The sequence below is a fragment of the Glandiceps talaboti genome, chromosome 13 (genome assembly GCF_964340395.1).
Source record: "Glandiceps talaboti chromosome 13, keGlaTala1.1, whole genome shotgun sequence".
Classification (NCBI taxonomy): domain Eukaryota; kingdom Metazoa; phylum Hemichordata; class Enteropneusta; family Spengelidae; genus Glandiceps; species Glandiceps talaboti.
This window is the reverse complement of record NC_135561.1, coordinates 16931777-16943104: the sequence shown is the minus strand read 5'-3', so window position 1 is coordinate 16943104 and position 11328 is coordinate 16931777. Positions and strand designations below refer to the sequence as shown.

Here is an 11328-nt window from a genome sequence, read left to right as displayed (position 1 = left end):
TAACTTCGTTATTTCCATTAGTAGTTTGGCGGTAGTGCTACATAATTATGGCAAATAGACAGGGGTCTGGGAAAAAGAAAAGTTGTAATATACGGAGGCCTTATGACTACATAATTTGTTATAAGAAAATGTATTTGGTCTGGTCAGTTTCTTTAAATGGGCACTTCTCAATACACCTTGGATTTGTATTACCATTTTTAAATTAGCACAACTTTCTCTCACATTGTATCAGACTTTATGTACAAAAAATATCAAAACTGTGTCGTAACCACTTTTGATCAGAGCATTACCAAAATAAACGTTTCAATCTTGCATTACCTGAACAATTCTCTTTACGACCATCCTCGGTACAAGTGATGTATTGTAAAGTAAACTCCTGCACACCTATGCAGTATTTGCGTAGAGTGACTAAAGCCAAGGGTAGCATCGTGGGAAGCAAGTACATCAGAACCGGGATACTGTCATCTAGTTGGAGCACCCCCCGACAAGACAAGGCGATTTTCAGCTGCATATAAACCGAATCTGTCATTGCATCAATTGGCTTTTGAAAAAGGAACATGAATGGCATACCATGGCAAGTCGTACTGAGTATCAACAGCCTATGGGAAGAATCTACTGTAGTATTCTATATGGATGAGTAACGCTGATGACATTTGTTCATCTAACAACCCTGGACATACTTTTAGCTGTTAAAATCGCCCACTGTGGAAAATACAAGTCTGTCACAAATTGTATTCTTACGTTATTGAAACCTATATACATCATATAATCTCTGTCATCATGGAGGTACACATGTCTAAAGTTGACGGAAAAGCTCCATTGAACGAAACATTAGATAGCTACGAACATACCTACAGTTATGAATTCGATGGAGAGTTCGAACCTATTCCGGTGGGAACAGAAACCATCCTTATCGCGATGTTTATCATCGGTTCTATCATTTCTGCTGCTGTGAATATCGTCGTTATAAGTTTTATGATATATGGCAAGAAACGAAAACGGTCACTGAATAGCCTAGTTTTGAATCTAGCCATCTCGGATTGGACATTGGGTCTCGTGTGTCTGCCGTTCCTATTCTCTTCCACGTTTATGAATGGTTGGGCTTTTGGTGAAGTGCTGTGTAAGTTTATACCATTTGTATTCAAGGTAAGTCCGTATTTTGCCTAGTTAACTTAAATGTCATTGAGTAAACATGAAGCAAAGCGTCTATTGTAACTAATTAAACCTTACTTTGATATTGCTATATTTCAACATATTTCAAAAGTCTTATCAACACTTATGTTTCATCACCCGGCTCAAAATTTGTCACTGATGTATTGCTACTTTTTATTGCCTGACTCCACAAAAAGGTACATCGTTACATTTTCTTTACTTAAGCCACTGATATTTTGGCAGATCATCTCAAAATCATACACAGTTAGCAATATGCCAGCATAACAAATATCATTCTCCTAATCAGACCTAATAAATTAGTATGAAGTATAACACATTATGCTAAGATGATGATATCACATGCAAAGAAAGAGGAACAACTAAAATGTTAGTAAGACATTTTGTCGAAGCAGACGGTAAAGTATAGCAATGTTAATTTAGTATGATATTTTATGAAGTCCGACAATAAAATGTAGCAATGTCATTATAAGATGTTTTCTTGAGTCAGACGATAAAATATAGCAGCGTTAGGGAAGAGGTCCATTTCAAGTTGCCGGTACCGCGGGCGGTTCCCGCGGGAAACACACCTTTACCGCGGTAACAGCGGTACCGGGTTCAGCTGTCAGTAATGAGCTTGTATGTACACGGGAAACCGACGTTACCGGGACCACTTCATTATCTCCATAGTCTTTTGTGTGGCATGTCCTTTGATTATTCCGATAACACCTAAATTCATTATTCATGAGAGAACAATAGATCGCAAACATGTCGCACACGATGCTATTCGGAGATGTTTTGCAGGTCCAATGATTTGTCGCATTTTTTTTTTCTGAATTCAGTAGACCACCGAACTCAATGGGGACATGGGTGACGTTCAGACACTGAGATTGATGTTCAAAACTGACACAACTTAAACAGGTACCGACATGAACCCTCACGTCACAGTATCGATAAATGATTAAAATAATAATGCCCACTCGCCAAATCGTAAAATGCGAATAAAATCTGCAATTTGTAAGAAGATTTTGGACTCAATTAGTCAAACTTGCGAGGACACTTCTGCGACACCAGAAAGTCTATAAGCAATGGCGCGGCGTGTTCATCGATACGAAAATGTGGCGATCAGATCTGTTCACACTAGTAGCTACGTCATGATTACTTCAAGGTCGGTCAGGGGGTCATGTTACGTCCCCCTTGCCATGTGCGCTTGGTATAAAAGGAAATGAAAACTGCTCTTATAATAAAACGTAACTGCTTTACTTTAGGTTGTGCATACTTCAGAAAGGAATATCTGAAAAATCATGAGGTTACACGAGACCAAATCGTCGCGGCCATGGCCACCCGAAGACTTTGTGTATGAAATAGTTGCACATTTCGACTGACATATTTTTGTACATGCCTTTTTTTCTACTCGCGTGTACATGTACATCATTTGTGTCTAATACTGTTTTATTGTCGTAACTATTTGATTTCGGTCACACCTCTCAACTAAAGACTAATTGTTGTCACCAAAGACTGGACAATTAATAAGTCATACAACCTCTTACTACACTTTGATATGGAGGGTTTAATTATATGAGTATGTGGTCCGTTTCACACTATGTTGATAGGCACACTCTAATAATACATTATATCAATTAACACGCGGCATTCACCTTGATGCACCTTTTTTATTGCCCTATGCCGCCCAATATTTTTTTTGTACCAAACGTCGATGGGGATGGTTTTAATAACGATATGAAAACGTAGTGTCGTATCGACTGGTATTCTTCGCGCATGTCTTTTTTTGTACTCGCTTGACAATGTACATGTACATCTAAAACTTTTTTTTTATCGTCATAAACTATATGTTTTCGCTCACACTTCTGACTTTTCGTCACAAATTGATTACATGTTCCAATAAACTTGATTCGTATGGCAATGTTTCTTCCTGACTCGAAATCGTCTGATGATTTTTAACGTACGTCGCAGTTAACCAATTATAACATTACTTGCAGTGAATTTATACGATCATATAAAACGAGCATATTTTTACCCCTACCATAAACGTTTGGCTTATACACATCTATATTATCTTTATTATCGCCATTTTATTGTATTCTCATAGAACCATAGACAGTAACTTTTTACTGTCTAAAACCTCTTTGTATTGACGGAAGAAACCGAGGTTCCCGCGGTTCCCGCTGGACCGACCAGAAACAACGATCTGATTAATATTCAGGTACCCCATTCACACTGAATTCGTTATGCCATGTCAAGCGGTAATGAGTTTCTCATGAATACTAGTATGCACGGTAACAAAGCGGTAAAACCGCCGGCGGTACGGAGGGTTTGGATTCCCGCGGGAACCGCCTGCGGTACCGGCAACTTGAAATGGACTTCTTCGGATATTTTGTCGAGTCAGACGATGAAATGTAGCAATATTAGTAGGATGTTTAATTTTGTCGAGTCATGTTAGTAAGATTTTCAGTTTAGTCGAATGATGAAACTGTAGCACTGTTACCAAGATATTTTAAAGATATTTTGTCGAATTAGGCGATATATGTATAATGTATTAATGTTAGTAAGATATTTTGTTAAGTCAGAGGATGACATGTAACAATGTTAGTTTAAATGTAGCAATACTATTAACAAAGATATTTTATCGAAATGTAACAGTGTTAGTAAGATATTTTGTCGAGTTAGCCGATGAAATGTAGCAATTCAGTGATTATGTATGGCAGTGACGTTAAGACTAGTCGCGGGTCACTAGTACTGTACGGCAATTATGACATTATAAAAAGAATAAGTGTGTCTCTCATGTTACAAGTTATGAGTATACAATTACAACTGAAATTCATTTTCTTTAAAGTACACCATGAAAGGTTACTACACATATTGCGATTTTTAGGCTACGATATGTGTTCAATTCCTCTTGGACATTCAAATCACGTCCGAACCTCTCATATCAATAATTCATACAGTCTTGAAAATAGTAAATCAAATATGACTTTCAAATTGATCGATAAACCACTGGTAATCCTCACAGGGATGTAGTTATCAGTCGATATGCTATTTAAGCTTAGTACAATCATTAAACTTTTTAGAAATGAGAAAATTAATGGATGAATTGATGAGGGAGGGAGGTATGGATGGATATGGATGGCACTGAGCAGGCAAGATATTGGGATTAAATGTAAAAATAACCTTATCTTGTACTGCCATTTTGAATCACCACAGATACAAGAATATTGTTTTTCGTGGTTATTGATATCACCAATTACAAACGGTTACCATAGCAACAAAGCTCATCTACATAACAAATAGGAAGTGAATCTGAAATGCGTTTTAAGTGTGTGAATAATTGATGAATATCAAATTAACGATCAAGGTAACTTGCAAATTTTATTCATTGGACCCAATATTTCGACACATTTGGCCAGAAATAACACTTATTTTGAAGTGCTGACAATTGTTTCCCTGTTATTTACCAGGTTTCGCAAATCGTCAGCATTGTTACCATGACAGCCATTGGAATAGAAAGATATCACGTTGTGATGTATCCATTACATATAAAAGCATCTTCCAAACAAATAGCAGCACTCATCGCTCTCACTTGGTTAGTGTCGTTCGGCATAGCCAGTCCGAAATTCGTATTTTGTGTCGTAAACAACGTGCAACTGTCTAATAATACATCTGCAAATATATGCGAAGAGGACTGGCCAACGTCATCACATCTAGCGAATCCGAAGGAGTTATACATATGGCTGTTATTTATATTCACCTTTGCTATACCTCTCGCTGTTCTCTGTGTTTGTTATGGACACATTGGAATACACTTATGGAACCGTCATCTACCTGGAATAGCTGATCAGGCGAGAGATAGGAAGATAATACGACAGAAAAGAAAGGTAACAAAATAAGAAATTTCACATTATGAATATAAAAAAAAAATAGACCTACACTAACAAAAAAAGCCATTTTTACAACGTTATCACTTTTTGTACGATAGTCATTATATGTTCTGCACATCCGGGCTACGGAGTGATTGCTGAGAAGTATTCTTAATGTTAACATATACCTTGGCAACCATTTCCCTGAAAACCGAAGTTATTCAAATCTTTTAAATCTTTACCATGTGAACTATTGTTTATAACCTTTTCCAACAGTGAAATGAAGTCAGGGGTTCTCCATCTTGTTTTACGTTTAATGAAAATCTTCCTTTTTTCTTCCGTAAGGAAGAGATATATTTATGGGTGGAAGTCTGTGTGTGTGTGTGTGTGTGTCTGTCTGTCTGTCTGTCTGTCTGTCTGTCTGTCTGTCTGTCTGTCTGTATGTCTGTCTGTCTGTCTGTCTGTCTGTGTGTGTGTGTGTGTCTGTCTGTCTGTCTGTGTCAGCGTTTTCTCCATAACGGCTTGCTCAATTTTTGAAGACGTATTCCGTAGGGTAATGGCAAGACTTGATTTTAGGTTTTGGTAAAAATCCCGTGAATATTAATGAGCAATTTACGTAATTAATGATTTTCGGTAATTAGGCTGTATCTCAAGACTGCACGCTTCATTCCTTCATTCATTATAACTTGGTACACACATTTGCGATACCAAAGCGCACCTGTCCTGAAAATATTACTAATGTAGCTTTTAGTTTTAATAAGATATTGGCAAATATTCGGTACATTGTACACAAGATCGTCATGGACATTAACGGCTTCAACGTTTGAACGTTACAAATCAAATCAATCGCCAATTTCGTCCACAGTGCAAGGGCACACTCGTACATACAACGGTACATGTACATTCAGCATTGTGATGGACGCCATTTTATTTAATCGATCGAGAACGAATATATTACTTTCCATGTAATATTACAACACGAAATGTTGTCATTATGCCAAAAATATAGGTCGTGTTCTTATTGTGCCAAAAATATAGGTTATGAATGTATGTATTTATTTATGTATGTTATATGTATGTATGTATGTATGTATGTATGTATGTATGTAAAAAGGAAAACATAGTTTCTCGTCAGGAAATGTTGTCTAAAGTGGTGCGACGATGCGATTATTTGTTTTTTACATTCTCAACAAATGTTAATCAATCTACTTATCATTGCAGTTACTGTTCTTTATATTTAGTACTTTACAGCAAATGTGTATGTTGGGCATGTCCTGGGCTAGTTCATGATTAGTTATGCAGTTGTTTTCATTGAAGTGGCAATTAATGTAGGGAGAGTTACTTTTGTGTTTTCCCTTTCGTCTGCAGACTGAATTGGCTTACAGAACTGAAGAAAAAAATAACGAGGAAAGAGGGTACTTAAGTGATGGGCGTTGACCAGAAACAATTTTTTTGGCCTTTAAATCTCTTTCTACGATGAGTGCTATGCTATAATGTTCTATAAAGCTTCACGTTACATGCTGTGGTTGGCCAGGAGATCACTAATAGCAATGGGCAAATAGCAATCAACGAGAAAAAATAACTTATTGCATATGTTCTGTTGTATTCCAACAATAAACTGTCTGTAAGAACGACAATCTCAAAACTTTGTCCTTACGGAAGCCATTCAGTTTAAATCTGGGTTCTGTAGAGTTAACACTGTTACAGTATTCAGAGGCTAATTTGTATTCTAAAATGGGTTGAGTTTAAGATATCTTTTCAATCTTTTGAACATTTCTGCATGGTAACCCCTATTTGTGTTTCTTGGTTTTATTGGGGGGATTTCGTGAACAAATACAAGTAACGGCAAACGATTTTTCCGAAGTGCATGTTAGGTTAAGTTCCAAGACAACAAGCATATTATATAGCTCACTAAATAACTAGATCGACCATGTGTATATTTGGGACATTTTGGCACCTTGGGGTTCTATAGTCTGCAGGACACACAAATATATAATGGTATCCAAACTTACAGTTAAATCATCCTTTTGCTTTTGTTTTTTTACATTGTGTGGAAATACAACTACCATAGATTCCATAGCCAAACTACAGTTGTGATAATGGGGTATACGTAGTTGGTATTCTGATCCTGTGTTATGCAAGTCTTGGATTGATTGAATGGTGTCTTTCCCATTGCCATTGGGTTGTCGGTGGCCTAGGGGTTAAACCATTTGCCTCTTACCACTGCGGTCAAGGTTCGAACCCATTCAGGGTTCGATTGAATTTACAACCCTGTAAGTAAGAATAATGTCGTTCAGTTTGATTCTATCGAACAACGGGTACTCCGGTTTCCTCCTGCATTAACACTGAACTAATGAGTGATGGCCCTCACTGGGACTTCTTGGGAGACAGGTGTTTATATACTTAAAGCAAAGATTAATCGTTTTAGTATTGTTCATTCTCTGTATCATCAGTAAGAGCTCATAACAATAAAAGTGTGTTTACATATGAGAACATACCTGACAGGAAATTCTGGTTCTTTGTAGAAGTTATAAATTTTGTCTTGAATGTGTATTGCAACATATATTTGTGGCGTTTTATGTAGTTATAAAATACACGTTAATCATTACAAATGTTTACACCTTTGATTTTCTTTTAAAAGAAAATTTATTAAATGCGTCCTATACTTTTTCTTCTTCTTCAAATTGCATCATCGTTGTAATTTGCATAACTTTATGACAAATAACATCAACATTCGCGTCGCAAAAACTACAGAACTAAAAACACTATTGTGGATGATCAGATGAGCTCATATCCACCCTTTCTACTTTTTACTTTTAGGCGATACATACCTTTGTTTCAATAGTGGTGCTGTTTACATTATGCTGGTTACCTCTGAATTTGTACAACGTCGTCCTTATATCATATAACTCCAACTATCTCAGGACTCACCCTCAGACGACAAAAATTATCCGTGCTTCTCTTTTTATTTGGGTGGTTATGGCAGATACTGTGATAAACCCAATTGTATATGTCTTTCTAAGCAACAAATTTCGGGTGAGTTTTTTTTTGGCCTTTAATATAAATAAAAACATATTGTAACTAAACAGAGATATGCGGGCGCCAATGTTTTGATGTCTGCATTTGATGCCTGCTGCATGTCTGGCACGTTCATTTATTTCCTAAAAGAAAGTGTATTTATTCAATCTTGCTATCTTGAAGTATAGCATGTGCAGTTCCTTATACGTCTCTGCATGGTTGTATCTAACAGACCCACTAATATAAGCACTAACATGAAGAGGACATTACCTTTTAACTGATGTTTGCATTTTCACGAATGTAATATGTAGAAAAGGTGCTATATTTGTACATTGATGAAACTTTACTACCAAACCACAAAGATTATAGAGTTTACTTAGGCGGCACAATGTTTTTTTTTTACATCTCACACACGTTTTTGTTTGTTACGAATTACATAAACAATATACAGACAGTGATAGCCGCACGCACTTGAATTGTTACATTGTATCTCACTGTGAACACAAATAAACAGTTCTGTATTCGAATCTCCCATGTTTCTACCGACAATGATGATGAGCTGTACGTTTGTACAGTGGCATAAAAAGTAACATTTCATTCTTTTGCGCGCTTTCAGTATTTGTATTTTGTTTTATGTAAAATTTGTAACAAAAAGCTTGTTTGAGACATACAAATTATCGTGCCGCCTAATTCAAACTCTATAGTCACTCTGGTGTGGTAGTAAGCACAATTTCATACTGTATATGTAATTAATGCGATCATTTTTTTTAAATACTCAACGTTATCGAATTATCAGGTACATTTACTAGTTTTTAAGCAACTCTTTGCTAAGCTAATGTAATGACACGACTATATATAAACAAACAACTTTCTTTTTCCACACAGAGCGACATCTGTACATCACGGTTCTTTAATACCATGACAAATATATTCACGAAGACGAGGTCAACGCCCACTCTACGAAATCCTGGACATGGTTCCCCAACACCACATCGAGTAGTAATCGTTTAAGATTCAAGAATTCGAAGAGTTTTGTGTGTACGTAACACAGAATTGATTTCGTCTTGTAATTACCGAGCGTTCATAGCAGGCTCGAAGGTCGACCTGGCAAGATACCATGGGGCAAGCATTCCTCCCCGTATATTCCATAATAAATAGTTATCTGCCATCAGTATAATTGGAAATCGAAGGTTGCTAAATGTGTCAGATAACAACAGTGTCGATGGGGAAATGAAATCTCGTGTTGTGAAAAGACGTGAGGAAGCAGTAGCGAAACATGGACAAAATAGGGATATCCAAGCCAGGTACGAACTCCCATCATCATTCTCGTGAAGGCAGCAGATGATGGAAGATATGACATTTCGTTCATTGAGGGCGCTATACACCGACAGTACCCGGGGACGACCGCCTTTTTCTGTACAAATGCCATGCTCGACAGTGGACTGGCGCAAGTAATAATAAAACGTTTTGACCTTGATTTAATTACATTTTAGTCAATGATGTGACGAATATCTTAAGCAATCATGGAATATGTACCTATCTTATTCATTAATGTCAAGGGAAGTCTAGACGGCTATGTGATCCCATCTCTACTAATGTGTGAAAAAAGAGAGTTTATTAACCAAATTTGGGCAGCATATCCTTGCAATTGGCAGCGGCTAGTTCGTCTTTCTCTGGCAGTAAACATTGCGGTATCATTCAGCGTAGGACACCATCAAACACCCTGTCAATGCATTCTCACAAACCAGAGCTATTATTTCTTTCGTCTTACTACAGTAGGGCACGTACTGGACGGTGCCGTAAAAGAGGCCGTGGTTTGCGACGAAGTGTCAATGGGATCGGAAAATTATGGTTAAAGGCTTTCATTATGCTAAAACATGTTAGAACGTGTATGAAACAATCGTTTTCGAGAGTATTACATGTTGTTTTATCTTTATAATTATGTTGGACTAAGGTATTATGAATATTAGGGAAAGAATTTTTCCACTATCTTTTAAAATTAGTTGCGTTTTGGGAACTGTATTCGTGAAAATGTTGGCTTGATACACTTTGGAAGTGTCGAGACACTGACTCTGAATTGTAAATTAGCTCTTTATCTATAATGGCGTATGGCAAGGAGACTGCTCTGTTTGAGATCACCTAAACGTATTGAATTTCAAAAATGAAAGAAACCAGGTTTGCATTTGTTTTGAAATGAATTTGATCTTTCTGAAGAACAAGAGGAAACAAAAAATGTCATTTCACCAAAGAGGGCAGTATACAACTTTGTCGTAAAACACAGCGTGTACCCTCTGTAAAAATAAAAAAGATTAGGTTTTTGATACGCCATTGAGGCTGACATCTCCAATCTCTCTCTCTCTCTCTCTCTCTCTCTCTCTCTCTCTCTCTCTCTCTCTCTCTCTCTCTCTCTCTCTCTCTCTCTCTCTCTCTCTCTCTCTCTGTATAAAAGGGGTATGAGTTTAGACTTTACTCTTTTTTTGCGTAATTTTTGCTGAATATGTCAAAGTTACTCACATTATTCTGGATATTTCAAAGTTACTCACATTATTCTACCTCGTAAACTGAAACATACTTAACCATCATTTGCAATTGACTGAACCTGGTATTTGAAGACTTATAAAGATCTGATGACATAATTTATTGTACGTCTAAAATTTGAGCGAGAACACGCAATTTCTATGAAATCAACTGTTCTAACAATATTATGCCAGAAGATGAGTGTGATGTTATAGACGATATGTACCGACATTAACATTACAACCAAGACCCGGGGTTGTATGGAACATCTAGTCTACGCAACTTCGTTATAATTGAACCAATCATCACTTTCTCCCTTTGAGTATAACGCTTAGTGGAACAGTCACTGAAAATAGGTTTCATATGTAAAAATGAGAGACAAGTACGTTGCAATGCATCACTCTCATACATTATTATTAATGTTGTGTTTGGTAAAAAACAGAATGAAGATTTAATATCCTTTGACATTTGCTTTGACTAAAGTATAAAATGTTATCACCTGTAGTAATACAATGTTGTTATGACAGTTTCAAAAAAAAATGCTACAAACTCAATAAATCATCGCCCTGGCACTAGCCATGGATATATCCTCACACTCAAAGCAAAAAAAATGTTGTTTCAAATATAATGCTCTTGCGTAGACAACGCTTTCCATACAACCCCAATCTTAGTTGAATGAATACTAGTGTTATTTAATTGTGATTTGTTTCAAGTTTTCACTTGAGTAAAACAAAAGTATTTAAACGCATGTTGTATCACTTCGAAAATT

At 36.6% G+C, this 11328-nt stretch overlaps 1 protein-coding gene across 1 annotated transcript; it reads left to right on the top strand.

Annotated features, from left to right (window-relative positions):
- The first annotated feature begins 780 nt into the window (after positions 1–780).
- LOC144444352 (neuropeptide Y receptor type 5-like) lies at positions 781–9053 on the top strand. The gene is made up of 4 exons (XM_078133765.1): positions 781–1146; positions 4626–4784; positions 7845–8060; positions 8928–9053. The coding sequence occupies exons 1-4, from the start codon at positions 781–783 to the stop codon at positions 9051–9053; spliced, it is 867 nt and encodes a 288-aa protein (XP_077989891.1).
- The last annotated feature ends 2275 nt before the right edge of the window (positions 9054–11328 follow it).

Excerpts from the sequence above, each read along its gene's own strand:
- LOC144444352 (XM_078133765.1), top strand. The coding sequence starts at position 781 with ATGGAGGTACACATGTCTAAAGTTGACGGAAAAGCTCCATTGAACGAA. Across the intron at positions 1,147-4,625 it reads TTATACCATTTGTATTCAAG|GTTTCGCAAATCGTCAGCAT; the intron begins GTAAGTCCGTAT and ends GTTATTTACCAG. Across the intron at positions 4,785-7,844 it reads GCATAGCCAGTCCGAAATTC|GCGATACATACCTTTGTTTC; the intron begins GTATTTTGTGTC and ends TTTTACTTTTAG.